The sequence below is a fragment of the Macrobrachium nipponense genome, chromosome 20 (genome assembly GCF_015104395.2).
Source record: "Macrobrachium nipponense isolate FS-2020 chromosome 20, ASM1510439v2, whole genome shotgun sequence".
Classification (NCBI taxonomy): Eukaryota; Metazoa; Arthropoda; class Malacostraca; order Decapoda; family Palaemonidae; genus Macrobrachium; species Macrobrachium nipponense.
In genome coordinates this window covers 27,144,700-27,164,382 of record NC_061089.1, presented here as the reverse complement: position 1 = coordinate 27,164,382, position 19,683 = coordinate 27,144,700, and the positions used below count along the sequence as shown (strand labels likewise).

General features: G+C 35.7%; 1 protein-coding gene across 5 annotated transcripts in view; it reads right to left on the bottom strand.

Moving 5' to 3' along the window:
• Positions 1–5,028: 5,028 nt before the first annotated feature.
• Positions 5,029–19,683, bottom strand: part of LOC135223842 (BTB/POZ domain-containing protein Tiwaz-like) — a 221,659-nt gene continuing 207,004 nt past the window's right edge. For all 5 annotated transcript variants that reach the window (XM_064262728.1, XM_064262744.1, XM_064262736.1 and 2 more), the window contains 4 exons: positions 15,062–15,267; positions 12,522–12,706; positions 11,069–11,223; positions 5,029–9,848 (listed from right to left, as the gene is read on the bottom strand). In XM_064262728.1, the coding sequence (XP_064118798.1) occupies positions 9,695–9,848; positions 11,069–11,223; positions 12,522–12,706; positions 15,062–15,267 (700 nt within the window). In that variant the 3' untranslated portion in view covers positions 5,029–9,694. The remainder of the gene's footprint in view (positions 9,849–11,068; positions 11,224–12,521; positions 12,707–15,061; positions 15,268–19,683) is intronic.

Genomic DNA, 19,683 nt, shown 5'->3' with positions numbered 1-19,683 from the left:
AGTGCAATTGTAACGTTATTTTAACACTACATTGCCAATTGTAGACATGTGAAATGCAAGTAGTAACATCAAAGCTTGATTAGAAGTCTAGAAGAAGGAACGTGTTTCGCCATGAAGTTATCCTTGCAATAAATGTACATTATGCAAGAGGATGACTGATTTATAATACGCAGTATAAACATGAAAATTCAAAAAACTATTTGTTGCAATCTTTATAACGCAATATGCTTGAATTTCGAAGATATGTTATTACTGCCTTTGGCAGTAGTATTTTACTTTCCATTTTATGTTTTTGTAAAGTATGTCGTGTGTCAAGATTATTCAAGATACTGTAAGCAAACGAGAAATGTATTTATTTCATTTAAACTCATTCAAGATGACTGTCAAAAGGACTGCAATAGGATACTAGTCAATGTTAGGATGGTATTATCAGTCGCGAGAATTGGATCTTTTGGATTAAGGTTACCCTGTGCTTGCTAGGGTTCTTGCCGCTTTGAGAATGTGGATCAATTTTGGAAAATAACCCCGGTGGAATAAGCTAAGAGATCCAATCAGGAATTGTCACTGTTGTTTAACTTGATACAGCGATGGCGGTGGGAAGATAGGCGTAAATCAATAGTGGAAAATAGATTAAGTTGGACATTTGTTTGAGATATACACTGTATATATGTATATATACATACATACATTGATATAATATTTATATACACATACTCGTGTTTGTATGTATGCATGTATATACATACGTATATTCATATATGTATTTATGTATAATGTAATATAATGTTTACAAATGCATAACTATACATACATGCATCGTACATAATGTATGTAAGGTAATAAACAAATTCTAGATGCCTCCCTACTTTCAGTGAAAACCTGGTTGTCGGGGTAATTTCCTGTTTTGAATAATTGACTGTATGTTACATTGCTGAAGCAATTTACTGTATAGTAGCTGTTTAAAGTAAATATTTTAAATAAGGTGTAGTTATATGTTACAGTTATAAGCAAATGAATATTAGTGAAATTTACATTTGACATATTGAATTTATATATATATATATATATATATATATATATATATATATATATATATATATATAGCATATGAATAATTATCACATCGAACCGTGATCCATTTATATATCAATTCAAGCTACAATGTCCTTTAATATCTAAATTCACTTTACCTCCCAAATGATATATTTTCATATATGTACCGAAGGGGAATTTTTTAATTGATAATAATTTCGTCCCCCCATGGATCGAACCACCGTCCAAGTGGACGGGGACGAAATCAGGACAGTCAGTGACGCTATCCAATCAGCTGATTGGATAGCGTCACTGACTGTCCTGATTTCGTCCCCGTCCACTTGGACGGTGGTTCGATCCCATGGGGGACGAAATTATTATCAATTAAAAAATTCCCCTTCGGTACATATATGAAAATATATCATTTGGGAGGTAAAGTGAATTTAGATATTAAAGGACATTGTAGCTTGAATTGATATATATGCATATACATGTATAAATTCAGTATTCATTTGCTTATAACTGTAACATATAACATATATATATATAACACACACACACACACACACACATATATATATATATATATATATATATATATATATATATATATATATATTGATAATTTGGTTAGGATAATTTTGACGAAATGAAGATAAACATGCGGATTCCAATGGGGTCTAATTATAGTCCTAAGTTTGCAAACATATTTACACTAATTGATACGTTATTTGTAATAACAGGAATTAATTTAATTCCGTTCTGTTTACCTTAAATGTCCTTGAAGTTGATAATACACACTGATAGTAGTATTAACAAAAGTACGTTTCAGATCAAGGTCTATGATAAACTCACAGATTTTCGTTTTCTATAATATATCTAGTAGTATGACCCTTTGAAGTGTTATTTGTCAGTAAATATAGTTAAAATTAAATTGTGACTGATTTACGTACAAGAGTATTGCTTTTGCATATATTGAGTTATTAAAGACAATTACCTTTACTTTAGCTGCTAAATATGTAGACGTCTGACCATTTCAAGGCCTGCGGGGCATAGGTTTTCTTAAATATCTTTTTAAATATCAACTGCAACTTATTGAAATTTTGGCCCAACATGTTTTAGACCTTCCGCTAATGTATGGCAATGTAACTAAGTATCTAAAATGATTAATAATGGCACTTTACTCTTGAACATTTCCAATTTTCTTTGCATTTGACTGAGGCTTTCGGACACCGTTAACAAAATATGAATGAAAGTGTACCGTACTACGATTATGACGTATAGTGTTTTACATTTTTAAATTACTTTATGGATTATTGTTTTATGTATCCAAATTAGTTTATGCAATAAAGTTTATTTGAGTTTCATTATTTTGGGAGATTATTATGACCTCTTGGTTTATTTAGAGTTTATATATATATACTGGAAAATATACCCGCTGAAAATTAGAGGGACAGTAGTTACAAGCTGTTCAGGTGTGTTTATATTGTTGTCCGGCTTCCACCCGCCCATCCTGAACTCAATGCCATTGAGCAGGTATGGGCGCATATGAAGCTATGTGTACGTTCATCGTTACGGCATTTCACCAGGGCAGACCTAAAGGCCAGATTGGAGGAAGCAAGGCTTGCGGTCACTAAACAGGTGTGGAAAGTAGCTGTCCAACGAAGTCAAGCTTTCTAGAACGAATACTGGCTTACTGACAACGTCCGGGATTGCATAGATCCAATCGTTGTCAACGTCGCCAGTGATGACGAGGACGATCTGTTTTTAGACAGTGATGGGGAGTGAGATGTGTATATATAGTCCTGTAATTAATAAGTTTTGATATATTTATCCACCAGTTTTTTTATTTAGTATGTCTATGCTGTTTTCATGGTTATTGCAAAAATTTACCTCAAAATCTGTAAAATTTGTGTATATTGTATAAACTTTATTGGATATATATAATAAATTAATGTATATAGTGATCTTACTTTTAAATAAACTATGATCTGTTTTTTCCTTCCATATTTATATCTCCAATAATAATCTAAAGTTGCCACTACCACACCATTCTCATGGAAATAGATAAGAAAGGTACATGATAAATAAAAACATACAAATGGCTTTATGAAAAGTAATCAGTAATAAATGGTAGTTCGTATACATTTTAAAACGTAAAAAAAAACATAGGTAGTACACTATTTCATTCTTAAGTATCAGACAGAGTAAGAAAGAGAGGAGTGGGCGGGGCTTCTTTCCTAACTCTTTGGCTAAGCCAACGACAGGTGTTCGTATATTTACAACTAATACTGAGGAAATTGAAAATATTCTAAGTAAAGTACCTTAATTATTCATTCAGGGTACTTAATTATATTGCCATATATTAGCGGAAGGTGTAAAACATGTTGTGCCAAACTTTCAGGAAGATACAGTTGATATTTAAAAAGATATTTAAGAAAACCTATGCATCGCAGGGCTTGAAATGGTCAAGTAGGTGTACAGCGTTTCTTAGTAAGGTAAACTTAGTGAGGTAAATAGTTCTGTTTTCTGCCTTGCTTGTAGTAATGTATTTAATTTTATTGCAGTATAATAATTTGATTTGTTTTACAAATTTCCATGAAATTTATACTGTAATAAAGATACTACTATTTATCTGTACTTATTGCCTATTTTTGGCAATATGTACATATGATATCTGTAATAGCCTCTACTTTATTTTTACGGGCTCCTCTTGCTGGCATAAGGTCAACTTAATCAAAATATCTACTCTGCATTTTAATGTATCTATTTACTTTTGCATTTTTATGTATCTATTTACTTTTACAGCTTATTTGCTTAGTCAGCCTTCCCATTTCTCGTGATATGGTGTACTAGTAAACGGTAATTGTGGCTGTTATTCTACACCTATTATTATTATTATCATCATCACTCAATGTTTGAAATCTTATATATATATATATATATATATATATATATATATATATATATATATATATATATATATATTATATATAACTACATGTATATATTTACTATGTATGTCTATATATACACATACATAAACATACATACTGTATAAGTGATAGGGGTTGCGAGTCGCGTCGTGTTTGTGTGAGTGTGTATGTGATTGTGTGTATGTTGGGGGGGTGGGGGTGTTTTGACTCTGTGCCGATCAGCCTCCTGTGCACATGTTTAAAGTGGTTTGTGGGGGGTGTTTTGACTCTGTGCACGATCAGCCTCCTGTGCACATGTTTAAATTGTGAGTGGAACATCGACCATTTACTTTTTTTTCTTTTTTGTTACCCACACCTTATTACCAGTGGGTTGTACTTCTAACTGGTTTAGTAAGAGCTACCTTTTCTTTCCTATACGCCTTGGGCAAGGAAGTTGACGTAGACAGTTTTTTTTTTTTTAAGATTTTGACTTGCTTTGAAAATCCAGCATGTTTAAGTTAAGCTCGTTAAATAATTTTATACTTATTTTCATTATCAAGTGCATTTACACTTCCCTGCAGATATAATGAATTATGTATCACGGGCTGGTTGTGATAGTAAATCAGTACTGCCGACAATAGTAAAACTATTCTTACATACTACCCTTATATCGATGGTCTACCGATCAACGAAAGGAAGGCATCGTTGCACCTAGGCAGTATTAGGATTGGTGACCACAAGGAAAGACCAAAAATGTCAAGGGGTTAGGAGGCTCATTCTGAAATTTTTAATGGATGCTGTGTTAGCAGCCTCAACTTGACTATGCATGGTGGAAAGTTGCCTCTCCTGTAGCTATTGCCTGTATAGGGAAAAAGGCGCTTAGTGAAAACGCACATACACTTTTTTATAATAATAATATTATGCTTAATATATGTATATATATAGATATATATATATATATATATATATATATATATATCAATATATATATATATATATACACACACACACACGCTTCAGTACGATCAGCGCAGTAACATAATTAAACAAATAAAAGAGATGGTTAATGAAACTCTGCAAGTCTGACATAGATTTTTATTTCTATTCCTGAAGATGAATGGAACACTTCACCTGTTTGAGATAAAATTAAACATTATAATTCTCGCTATAATCATTTTGAGAATTTTGACTCGTTAGTAGAAAACATACACACGTATCACAGAAAGCAAGGGCACCCCGCCGTCCCTTGCACTTCGATTGGCTGAGGACACAGGCACACAAACACAAGGCGACGGTTTTGGCTTCAACTCGAGAGGAGAGGAAGAGGTCAATGATAGAGAAGACAAAGTAGGTGATGAGAAAAAGTGTCTGCATGTGAGAGAGAGAGAGAGAGAGAGAGAGAGAGAGAGAGAGAGAGAGAGAGAGAGAAGGGGAAGTTGTGAAAGTATTTTTGGAGGTAATGGGATCTCTGAATAATTTTAGCCAATCCTGAAGAAATTAAACAGGACGCTAGAAAAAAATATATTGTAAATTTATATTCAACATGTATGTGTGGTGGAGAGAGAGAGAGAGAGAGAGAGAGAGAGAAATGTGCAGTTTATTGTATGCCATTCAACCTGCTTTGTATGCATTCAAGTCCCGTGGCCTGAGCCCATCAGGACTGCTAGCTTGCCTATCGTATGGCACCACGTTGATTCATAGGACAAACTAGCCTGGCCCTCAGGTATATAATATTGTTATTTCTGGCACGCCACGAAACGCCTTTATTTTACTTCATTCCTATTGGCAAACAGGGCGCTGTTTTTATGATTTCTTTTTTATTGGAAGCAAAATACATATCATGACCACTGACGACTGTAGAGAAATCCGTTTTTAAAGAAGCAGTTTGACAGAAGGATGGTAATGGGAACTGTTACAACACTGAATAGACACTAGTTTTCCTGTTTGCAATGGGAGACGGAGGTCAACACAACTGAATCAGGTATATTTCTTTTGTTATTTTACAACTCGCCTGCCTGTCGACGACCTTGTTGTGTGTGTTGTCTGTATTGCGTTTGATGATTCTGTTTCCATAATTTTGAAAGGACAAATAGTGAGTTCATGTGTGAGGATGCTCTGGAATACGCAGATATTAACCTCTTGCCTTTGTTAATTGAATTTGCACCCGATTATCATGTTTTGTTGTTATTTTATGTATTTGAAAGGTAATTAAGAGAACAATTATAACGTTTCGCGCCTGTTCATGTGTGAGAAATACCACAGGGAGCCCGACTTGACTGAGAATAGTAATACAGTATTTTTTTAATGACTGCTATGATGAGATCTTCAAAACACAATTTTACAAACTGCACGAGACTCTAGATTCTGTGGGAGATGTATTACAATTGTTGTACTGTGTATGAAATATACCGATTCACGCGTGACCTTAAAATTGTTTTTATTTGCGTTTCATGCGATATCCGAAAAGGACAAAATCGCTTGACATAGGATTGTTCTAACATAGGAAACAATGAATATAGTATATATTTATATATTATCTTTTTTCCTGTGGCAGATACAAAAGGAGGATCCACTCGCTACCTTATTTTGAATCGAAGTAAAAGAAAATGGGAAGGGCATTGCAGATTGTGCCGCCCAAAATATCCTAGTTGGATGGTTAAGGACCAACCGAGATTAACATATTGGTCTGAATGAGATGTTCCGGTTGTATGTAAAAGGTATTTCTAGTTTCTCAGAATCGGAAATCAGAACTTGATTAATCAGATTAGGTTTGACTCGATGACAGACGTGAATGTTCAGCTTATTCGGGTCTTCGATCCAAAAGGCCGGTGGCTTCTGATTTTGGTAGCGGCCGAAGGAAAAATTCTATGGTGGCGAAAATATTTAGAGGAAACAATTAATTGCTGGATGGCGTGTCTTACAACGTTGCCAATTCATGGACTTAACTCTAGGGCAATCGCGCATAACATTTCACCATCACCCCACTCTTTGTAGAGGTTATTATTTCCCTTACTGGTGAACACCGTTCTTTTTTTAAAAATTTAAACACACACATACACACCACCTTTCAATATGTACATTAGTTTAAAAAAAGGGAAGCTATGACCAGGCTCAACCCCTGTGCTTTGTACTGCGACCTGACCTGACCTGACCTCTGGAAAGAAAAAAATCCAGACAAAATAAAAATTGACGAAGTCGTAAGGCCCACGGTGGCAGGTGTAGAGGTGAGTCTTGGGGGATAAGTAGATCTTTTGTGTTTCACCTGGAAAGTGCAAAAGGGCTTGGATGGAATATATTCAGCTGTGACAACTGAATTTTTGTAGGTAATTTTCGACCCAGAAAAATTCTCGCGTTTAACAAATAGCTTACTGCATCTCGAATGTCCATTAGCGATGAATAAATGGAGCACTCGCATTTAATGCCATTTTCAGATTGTTCCATCTCGTCTGTCGCACCTGTACTTTTTCGGCTGAACACTGATTACTCTTCCCCCAAGTGGTTAGCTTCCCATTGAATTATGGCACAATAAAACTCTATGGAACCCAATAGAGCCCAAAAGTACACTTAGTTAGGTCAAAATAATGAAATAGTAGACTTGAGTGCCTGCATTATTTTTGCATCTTCCCAGCATGAATGATTCAGCTCTTCTTTAAACCAATTGTTAATCATTTTCACTCATGAATAAATACAAACATCTTGTGTGATCGCAAATGATCCGGAGCTGACTACCTGACTATCAACATCATAACTTAAGATAGTTCATGGCCTCCTTTAGAAAACTCAACAAGACGCTGCGATACAAACGCGCGCAATTTATGGAAACGAATAAAAATGAAGGAATGAAAGAGCTGATGAGCTTAGTGTACTTTTCACGTATTGTCCTAACCAAGAGTGACCCACATAGAGATTCCTAAAAAACTCTAACTTACTAAAATCATTTCTTTACAGATATCCTTAAATTATGCTGAAATCCTGAATCACTTGGCAGAAAACTGTTGTCGCTGACAAGATGTCTCCCGGGCACCCACCCAGGTGGCACTGCTGGGCAAAACTTGATGGGACAGTGAACAATTAAACAGTTCCAGTTTTTTTTTTTTTTTTTCCTTTTTTAGTAGCTGACATGCAACGAGCTGCTTGCGTCAAGATCCAAATGGCAACAGTCTATTGCGCCGTGTCCATATGTTAAGTCAGTCGATTACGATAATATATATATATATATATATATATATATATATATATATATATATATATATAAAATCTTTAAGTTAAAAATGTAGACTCTGATGGTCTTTCAGCAGATAGTGTACATGTCGACCAGGTACTCACGACCTAACCCAAGTCGAGTGCTCGTATTTTAAAGAAGAGAGAGTAATTGTCGACCATGTACCCATTTGCCAAGCATTTTTTTTGTATAGGATGCATTGCCGATACAACTTCATTTGATTTTGTGACTTTTTTTTTTTTTGAGACACTTGACATGATCCGTAGTATAGCATTATTTAAGACTCATTAAGTTGACGTTGCATTTACATTTACAGTATTTTGACCTACGTAATGCAAAAATTCGTGTCCTACTTTCAGAGGTTGTTTTTCACAGAATTTACGATTGATTAAGTATAATAATGGAAGATCTGTCCTTTTCTTACTGTAGCAAAGTTCTAAAACAATGTTGAAAGTTCCCAGAACTTCAAAATGACGCTCATATTTGAAATCCAACGACACCAAATTTTACAAGATGTAAATTAACTCTTCCTGGCTAAGGATTATGTCACTTTCATATTAATAGTTTCTCCATTTAAATGAAAACTATTTTCGACTAAAAACATACTTCCGGCATTAGTAAAACCGTAGTGTTGCAACGGCCGTAGGATTCGAAACAAAGTAATCGATCCGTCCCATCAAGAAATGCCCGTGAAATCCTGGCACGGTGCCCCCGAGTCTGACGGGTACCCGAGGGTAGAGACAGAGAACAAAGCATGGCACTGAAGAATCCACGATGCCCCCGGCGTCCAGGAACACACAATATTGACCCTTTTTACACTCAGCATAAACATTGTAAATAAAATCTGTATCAACATTATAATTAATTATTAAAATCTCATTCCTTATCACCATTATAAACACAGCTTGAATGAACACCAATATTGATCATTAAATGACTATACCTTTGCATTCACTTTCATAGAAAAACTTACATATTTGTTATAACTATGTATATATATTTATAGCATCAGTTTTCGAAAGTTCACCTGTTCGAGTGACTTACTGACTGACAAACGTCACTGTAACCAATTAGACTTAAAATCATAACAGGTAGATACATTTTGTTGAAGCAAAAAATCCTTGGAGAGAAAAACCATCGAAACACTGAAATAGATTAACGTGCGAGTGGTTGATAAATCTTTTTTTTTTTTATTTGTTTTTTGTTTTTATGAGCTCAAAAAAACCTCCTTGACATTAATCCGGGAGCTCATCATTGACCTTTCGTGGTCCCCTTTCATTTGTTAGCGTGACGATGGCCTTCAGAATACCCTCAGAACTTCCCTTGAAGTGAGCGGCGGAGGAACACACGGTGAGCCGTACAAGCGGGAAAGAAAGTAGTGCTGGTACATGGAATAATAAACTTCTGTTGACGGTTGTAAGGTGATGTCATCCTGCGAAAAGGTCCACATGAAGGTCGTATTCAGATCTCCGCGATTTTCAAAAGGAGGGACTACCCGAGCTGGCCTCAGCGTCTAAAGGAACAATCACAGGGGAACGGTTTTCCTGCAGAAGAGGTACTCTGAGAACTGTTGGCCCTCCACGCCTCCGCCGTTGCTGGCTAGCAGGGTGAAGGACGAATTGAGAAGACGTTGGATGGCTTGGATAGAGGTGAGCTTGCAGTAGCCGTTCAATGGAAATCTGCGGATGGAAACGCTGGAGTCACATTACTGGTAAAACACCTGACTTGCTTAGTCTTAAATATGATATACTGCTTAATCTAATAAAATGCATGTTTGGGATCTTGCTCATGACCTGAATAAACCTGTAGGGCATAATCAGAGACTTAGAATTTATCATTAATCAGACTTAGAATTTATCATTAATTTCTTTTTCCAAAGAACGATCCTAGGATCCACAGTTTTCATTCAAGCTAATATGAACATGTTAGTTGGCCACCGGAAACTAGATCTTCCCGACGATATCAAACTTTTCAACACAGAATCAGCAAATTAAGTTAATTGCCGTTTTAAATTCCAGACAGCAAACTAGTGGCAATACAGAATTCATTATATATATATATATATATATATATATATATATATATATATATATATATATATGTATATATATGTATATATGTATATATGTTATATATATATATACTATATATCATATATATATATATATATATATTATATTATATATATATATTATATATATATATAAATATATATATATATATATATATATATATATATATATATATATATATATACTTGCGACGGAGACTTATGGTATTTAATTATTCAATTTTGGCTACATGGTTCAGAGTCTGGTGGCTGTGATTCAAAATATTGACTAATTGATGAAAAGTTTGGCTCTTAAGATTTTCATCCAAGACCAGATGCTCAAAGACTGGAAACATAGTGCACTCTTCCAGTCCAGGTCAGAAGAATACAATTCAATAGGGAAGAAAAAAATGAAGGATGAGACTTAACCATGATGGTAGTGAAAGACCTTTAGCCTTTTAAAGGCAGGAAGGTTATGTGACACAGGAATTATGGAAACAGGAGCTGCATTCTAAAGCTTGCCAGGAGTTCCGGCATTAAGTACCTATGAACCGTATACTCCGATGGTGCGCCCGGGATACAGTTAAATTTATTGGTAACTTACATGAAAGGCCCAATTAACACGATGCTGTAAAATTTGTCCGTAACTTACGCACTTACATCACTAACAGGTTGAATAGAAGTTAATGACATTGTACGGTCGTGGCCTTATTTTCAGCTTTTTTGTGATATATTCCAGATAACTTTCTACACTGTGTATATGATGTGTACTGTAGTGTGGCCGCACCCTTTTATGGATGGTCGATTTCTGGCGACGCCAAAAGATTCCTTGTTTGTGAGCTCACTCACCTGATGATGAACCGTTGATCGTGGTTCCAAGATAAGGAGGACCTCGCGTCCATCATGGCCTGAGCGACTTCGGGAAAGAGCTCCTCTATGACGCAGCGCTCTCCCGACAGCATGACCCGTTCTCCCAAGTCTGGGCAGATGTTGAGTGCAATGACCTGTTCAGATAGGAAAAACGATTCTTTGAAATTCCGCCTTATTGAGATAGGTTCGTTTGTCGGAATTCCTCATAACGTGAGAGAATTTGGTATTAAACAATTTTTTTTTTCAGACCTATATAGGTGGAAGGGCCTTGACTTAAAAATATATATAAATATATTGCTTAGTATATTAAGACCAGGGTTGCAAAAGTTTATGTATTAAGAAGAAAAAAGAACTTAAGCCAGTAGAATGGGGTTTAGTGATACTTTTACACTGGAATGAAATTAGCGCTGAGGGTTTGTGGAAGTCCATTTATTCCTTGTCATCGTGAGACGAAGACATCGAAGCCAAAGGGAAGTAAAAAGATCAGTGTCGTGCGAAGTTGAGCCGAGCCACTTGTTGTTTAACAGCCGGGAAAGGACTCCATTTTTTGGCCAATAAAAACTTTGATAGATTCCAGTGTAGGAATGTCATTTTATCACAGCGTTTGTACAGTACACCCTTCCCCTTCTAGTCCTGCCTAGGGGTTGAGTTCTCTTTAGTTATGTCACAGGAATATGAGCATATTCTCTCGATACTTTAAACTGAATTCGACTGCAGTAATTAAAGGCACACTTTATGTTAAAAAAAAAAAAACGCTTTTTAATTGGTTGTAGGTGTATTACATCCAAGATACATTCTGTTCTCTGGAAAGGCTAAGGTGATTAGGCTTCGTCCTTTTCACAGATAAAAAAAAAGGGTTAACAAAGCCGATTTGGTTTATTGTTTTCTTGTTTCTTGTAAGTAATCAGGGTCCGAAAGAAATTTCCCATGTTTACATTGGTCAAAAGTATTATACCACAGTAAAACTCAGCAGTAAAAATGAAGCCATTTTAATTTGCAGGTGATATTGTTTCTCTCATTGATCTGTTAAGCGTTACTGTTCAAGTTGTGAGCGTAACTTTGTCCTGGGGATATAATTTGTACTTATATAGATCATGCTTCGCGGAATCTAAGTAGGGTAAAAAATACTCCACATTTGCTACTCTTCCTTTATATGATATATAGTATATATATATATATATATATATATATATATATATATATATATATATATATATATATTCTATATTTTGGCGTTTTTATGGGCTCCTTTTATTTGATGGAATTCTGTTGTAACAACATTTTTACCAGTCATATGTATGTAATATATATATATATATATATATAATATATATATATAATATATATATATATATATATATATATATATATTACTGTATATACGTTTATATATATTATATATTAATTAAATCTATAAATGTCCGTCACTTACGTCATATCCGTGGCCGTCGTCTTCCTTCTTGATGCCATTGACGAGGGGCCTGTGTCTGATGGTCGAGGAGGAGCTGGATGACGAATTCAGCGACGCCGGTGCCTTTGGCGACTGTGAGGACTGCGAGGACGCCTTGCGGGCCTCCTGACGGGTCCTCTTCATCTCCTCCACCTGCTTCACCAGACCTGCGGAAACGGGGAGGTGCTGGCGTCAGGTGATTGTAAGCAAGTGCGGTTGGAGAGCTTCGTTTCGCTAATACACGTTCGTTTATGCTTTCTTAAGCTTGAGGTCTACTAGTAGGTGGGAATCTAGTAAGGTTCTTTAAGAGAGAGAGAGAGAGAGAGAGAGAGAGAGAGAGAATGACATGACAGCCAGCATCATATTAGGTATGTTGCGATAGAAGTGGTTTAAGTATAGAACTTAATATTTATGATCTTGTTGCATTATCAAGTTTCAGTTTAGGCAGCAGACATTAATATTTTAATAATAGTCGTTTACTATAGCACTGTCACTCACTAGTTTGTATTGACGGGACCACACTGAGTCTAGTCATGACATTTCGAAATAGGTCATTTCTAAAAGGTTGGTCACTGTTAGTAGAACATCCATTTAACTAGAATTTTGCAATGGGGTTAATGCGTCTTGCAATAAATATTAGAAAAGTATCTTTTACAAGTGTTGACAATTTTCTGGACAAACCTTACAGAACATTTCTTATTTGTAATATCATGTTTTCATTGGAAAGCGTACCCCAAAAGTAAAGAAATCGAGAAGTTGCGAGGTCATTATGGCCACTGAAAATATGCTTGGAGGCACCAATTGTATTTGGACATTTTTCGAAAATTAGGGATTATGACTTTTATGGTAATAAATTTTTTTATGTTTTTCTTTACTTTTCTTTCGCTCTTCCAGTAGAAAGTTACTGTCTTATTGCACTTTCAGTATAAAAAAATTGGCTACTGTTAACGTTTCTTTTTGCTTGCCATATCACCGGGGTCTTTATTATAAAAATATACTTGACATGTATTTGTGTAAATGATAAATTTTCATTGCGAATCTTAACGCATTGTAATTGTCAAACTGCAGGCTAAAACTCGTCATGGATGACAATTTTCGGAAGGGTTTTCGTGGTGAACGTTCTTTTACGTCATAAACTAACAGGAAAATCATACATTCTCGTCTTCAGAAAAGTTACTATATTTTTGTTTATGTAAACCTTACAAGAGTTTCGTTTTATTAATACTTTATCACAGGGAATCATTGTTGGTCTTATTTTTTTGGCAATTAATACAATCATTTCCCTCAAAAGTGTCTGGAGAAATTTGGTGAAAAAAGGAATGTAAGTAAGTGCTAGTGTTCAGTTAGGGATCTTCTTAATTATTATTTTTTTTTTTTTTTAGAGGGCTCGCGAACACTGCCCTGGAGATTTTAATTTCCTAATTATAGCCGCGATTTTGTACTTGGCTGTGGTAATCTGTTGATGAACGTGTTTTTTAATTGTAAAGGTAACGGAAAGGTTAACAGTTATATGGTGCAACTTTACTGGTGTAAAAAGAAAACTTAAACCCTTTGAAAAAGCCTACTTTTGCTTACGAAATTGGGGAGTTTAAGAAAAAATTATTATAGTTGAACTTGAACATTTAAGATATTCAAGTTCATATACTCATTAACTATACCGAGGAGAGCCTTGGGAACAAATTCGCAAATCCCCATTTGACTTTTCGTAGGTGATTCTGATTCCCAGAACGAAACTTCGTTAGCAAGCTGCGAAAAAAGATGGTTGGATTCCAAAGAAAAGTTCCAGTAGGAACTGCCACAACCTGTGACACTTCAATCTGGAACCCCAAGTTTTTCCAGTCCTTCTCCGGCCCTCATCCTCCAACTTCCCAACCTGTACTGACACTTCTCTTAATCCCCCCTCCCCCACCATCTCTTTCCATGTATTTCTTGTTCTTCTTTCTTTGTTGTTCGCGTTTCTTCTTTTCGCATTAAGGCAACGAAAACTCCTCAGAGATGTAAATTCATGTTATAAAAACATATCAAATAAAAATAACCATGTTCATCGTACTGTCCGTTGTTGGTCCTTTCATTGTTGGTTGTTATTATAATGTAAAAATGTTGAAGATACAAAATAAACAAATAAAATATAGATAAAAATGATAATGGATCAAGTTCCTCAGCATGATTATTTCTTTTACATCTGTCATTATTGCCCATTGCTATCCTATGAAAAAAAAAATTCAGATTCGGTAAAGAAAAACAATGTAGAAATGATAAGTTACTAGACAGATAAATAGCGATAAAAGTCCCAGATCTATCTACCATTATCAGTCAAGATTGATAAAGCGACTTAGTAAGATTTATAAATGCCCATTCAGTTTATAGATATACAGCGAAATTATCAATAAATAGACGTAATAGCATTCAGAATTATATACTTAAAAACGTCTTCACTACTTTTATTTGTAAAATAAGATGGAATTCAAAATTCGTGCCGCTAATTTTAGGGCAAAACCATGAAGACTGGAAAAGAGACTGACCGCTGATCTCGAAGAACCTGGCCTCCTCCAGCAGGAGGTCGTGGTCGGTGAAGTCGTCCGGCAAGAGGGTCTTGCCGTGGCGCATGTAGTTCAGGATGTGTCGGAACATCTTCCCGTCTCGGTCGATGAAGTAGTGCTGTTTGAGGGAATCCAACACGATGGGAATGGTGCCGTTGAAGAGACGTGCCAGGCGACTCTCCGGGAACCTGTTGGCAGAAATCAAAGTTAAAGATGTGACGATAATCTCTCTCTCTCTCTCTCTCTCTCTCTCTCTCTCTCTCTCTCTCGCGCGCGCTGGGTCCCTGTCTGTGAAATTAAAATGAAAAATCTTGTTAGTAATAATAAAATTATAGGAACTGTGCCATCGAGGAATGTGGAACTTGTTGGTGATGAAAAGTTCAGGAACCTGTTCATAGTAGTGTCAGATTTTATTTATGCTCTCTCTCTCTCTCTCTCTCTCTCTCTCTCATCCTCTTCTTCTCTCTCTCTTCTCTCTCTCTCAGTGCTAACGTTCTCGATAGCCATGTTAATTCTCAAATGAGGGAGGAAAGGTTTGCGTAAACTTCCTTCAAATTCCTGTCTGCTTCCGTTAACATAAACATTGAATTGTGGTCGCCTGAGAAACCATTCCTCAAATTGCACAGAAATTAGTTGGAATTTCTTAATTCAAGTAGCATCAGTACTAAATTACGAGAAAGAAAGAAAGAGAGAGAGAGAGAGAGAGAGAGAGAGAGAGAGAGAGACTGACATTCATAAATCATCGGAGAAGTGGCCATTTCCCTGAAAGGGTTAAGCACACAAGCCGCAGTTATCGAGGAAATTAACCTCGATGATTTAAGTATGCAAAACAAACAACAGTAAATGCGGCCGGAAAAGAATGACGGCTTCGTTGTTTGTTCTCCCCCTCACCTGGATTCAGCCGGTGGTTGGTTGGTATTTTGTCTCTATTTATGCCTCCAACTGGATGTATTTGTCTGTTCGCCTTCTATGTCCTGAGACGCAGAGAGGAGAAGGCTCGCTAACTGTAATCTGTATTCCATGTGCGTGTTTGTGATGCCTTCCTTGTTTGCATCTTTGTTTGTTCTGTCCGTCAGTGCGCTATGAAGCGAGGAACAGCAAATTTGCTAATTGTTAGCTCATTGATTTATTGTCTGCTTAACTATATTAACAAGTATGATTATGTAATGCCTTTCCTGCCTACTATGTCTGCCGTTTCTATCCCCAGATTCTGGAAGCAAGTTTGTTAATTGGCCTTAATGTCTATTGATTGTTCATCTGTATATGGACATCCTCAGAATTTATTGTAAAAGATGTCATTACAACCGATTTTCCTCCTTCCTGTAACTTGGAAGGTGTAGTGCGATGAATTTATGGCTGTTGCTGTCTGATGACTTACTATGTCCATGATATTTTTTTATAAGCTCTGTTTGATCATTAGAAAGAGGGATTTCATGGTTGGTCACTTGTCCAGTTGCTTCAAGTCACGGTTGATTGGTAAAAAAAAAATATTAAAATAGAAAACCAAATATCCATACCATTTATGATGGACTTCAGTTTGACACTACTTAGGGAGGTCTGCTGGGTGTTTCACAAATGTGCCTTATGTTTCCTTTTTATTTTTCGTAGTAAACATGATTGATCACAGTAAAATCTTACTAACTCATGCAAAAAGGAAAGGCGTGAAAAAAAGAACAGTAACCATTAATGTGTTCTAGGATATTCTAAAAATACTGTCAACTTTACGATTATGAGAGCTGCTCACAATAATCGCATTTATGATAGAAGACCAGAACATGCCTTAAAATTGGGTATGTGATTCTTATTTGGGCAAGGCAGCTTAACCCGAGCCCTCAGAATTTTGCAGAGTCACTGGTGTCAGTGAACTGGCGGCGTTTGAATAAAGAAACAAAAAGAAAGCGGAGTGGAACTGTTTGCTATTAGCATAGCCAAGGGCGTAGCCTTAGAATCCTCCTCTTTCTTTCGTTCTTTCTTGAAGACTGTTTTGTACTTGACAGATGTCCCTTTAGAATTCCTATTTTCTAATGCTGTTCAGGGTCCTTATTAAATTTATATTTAGGCCACTTTATTTTTTTAGCTTATTTCGCTCCATAGTACTGATTTGCAGTTGTTACTTATTATTTAGAAGTTTTTATAATATAGATGTCCTTGCGTAACGTGTTCACCTATTACTTGGTGTCTGTATTAAGTTTTTTCGCCTATTTTTCTGCTAGTAAGTAAATGAAGATCAGATACTTTTGTATGGCGTTGATTCCCAAATACCATTCTGCACAACAGTGCTCTTTGTTTTGAGACATTGCTTGCTTCTCGTTTCTTGTTAGACTTAAGCGTTCATGAAGAATTTCATAGAAAAATCTCCCAATCACTCCGCGGGTTGTTTTAAGGAAAAACAAGTCATTCCCTAACCTATCATAAGGTGCTGAATCTTGGAAAATATGATTTTATGCCAAGATTAAATTTTTTAAAGATTTTTTGTCTACTTGCTAATTTTATTTTATTTTTTTAGCTTCCTAAACTTTAAGAAATTTCAGTCGGCCAAAATAGGCTCATGTTTTCCACCCTCCTGTCTTCCTGTTCGACCCCCTACCTGTTCAATTGTCAGCTGTTCGGCAAGACAAAGCTACAAATATTTTTTCATTTTCATACTAAGTTTCTGTTCTGAAATAAAGCGTAGCGAATGCATTAATGCTTCGTGAATGCATATACAACTTGTGGGAGAAAATATACGTGTTCATTATTAGAAAAATCTGGTCGTTGGGTCATTGGTGCTCTAAGGGTATTAACCCTATATATATATATATATATATATATATATATATATATATATATATATATATATATATATATATATATATATATAATGTGTGTATATATATATATGTTTATATATATATATATATATATATCTAATAAAAGGAGCCCATAAAAACACCAAAATGTAGAGAGAAAAGTACTATATTTCAGAGACTGCTGTCTCTCTCTTCAGGTATATGAATGAGAAAAGTTTACAGAAAAGGTGGTATTTATACCAAGAGATTCGTCCATAAGAAATATCCTGTTCCCCGCAGATTCATGATAGCCATCCACTCGCTAAAAAAGTTAGATGTTATAATAAGTAGATCCGACAAAGACGGCAAAATTGTAATAATGGACAAAAACTTCTACCTCGACAAAATCAACCAGCTCCTTAGCGACACAAATACTTACGAAAAACTGACGAAAAATCCCCTCCAGAACGTTCCCACAGAATTTTTTCGGAAAGTAAGATTAATTGGCCAAGACAAAAAGAGTATTGAACTATTAGAGAAATTTAAAGTAATTAATCCTACCCATACCCTACTTTTATGGTCTTCCCAAAACTCACAAAGACAATCTTCCATTCAGACCCATCGTTTCATGCGCCGGAGCTTTCAATTACAAAATTTCTAAATGGTTAGCTGGCCTCCTTTCTCCTTTTTTAGGCACTTTTTCTCCGAGTCACATCAAACATTCGGAAGACTTTTGTCACAAATTCAGAGAAGCACATATACCACTTCACAACATAAAACTTTTAAGCCTTGACGTAGACTCCCTATTCACAAAAGTACCAGTACAGGACGTTCTTCAGTTTTTAAGGGAAAAATTATCCCCCTATTCAGATCATTTCCCTTTGGCACTTGACAAAATAATAAAGTTAGTTGAATTATGTGCATCAATAATAACGTATTTTCATTCGGGGAATCATTCTACAAGCAAAAATTCGGGTGTAGTATGGGTAGTCCTTTAAGTCCTATATTTTAGCCAATCTGTACATGGAATATTTTGAAACTACAGTAATAAATGCAATAAAACCCAAAAACATGCTGTGGATGAGATACGTGGATGACATACTAACATTTTGGGATAATAAGTGGGGTAATTTTAATGAATTCCTCTCAAAATTAAACGCATTAGTGCCCAGCATCAAATTTAAAGTTGAATGGGAAACAGACAACAAAATTCCTTTTCTTGATGTTTTAATAATCAGAGACACGACAGAATACAAATTTACCATATACAGAAAACCAACGTTCTCACTTTCATATATTCACTACTTTAGCTATCATGACAATACTATCAAGATAGGTCTAGCTAGCAACCTATTCTTAAGAGCCTTACGAATTTGTTCCCCAGATTTCCTGGAAAAAGAATTTGAACTAATTCGCAAGCAACTTTCATCTTTAAAGTATCCTGACCATATAATTGAGAAAGCAATTAAAAAAGCAAACGTAATTTTCTACCGACCCCCTAAAGACAAGACCAGAGACACACCCAACAATAAAATAAAAATTCCCCACCTGGAGACGATTAAGAGAGTAACTCACACCCTTGGGAAATCCAACCCTTTTGCATTTACCTACCAAATACCTTAGCCAAATCCCTGATTAACGTCCAACAAAAGACATCGCCCAAAGACTCTGGGGTATATGAGATCCCATGCCAGGACTGTGACCAATCTTACATCGGATTTACAGGTAAATCACTTCCCCAGAGATTAATACACACAAACGGTCAGTTAGGTATGGACAACAGAACTCGGCTATTTTCAACCATATAAATGAACATAACCATAGAATAAACTGGAA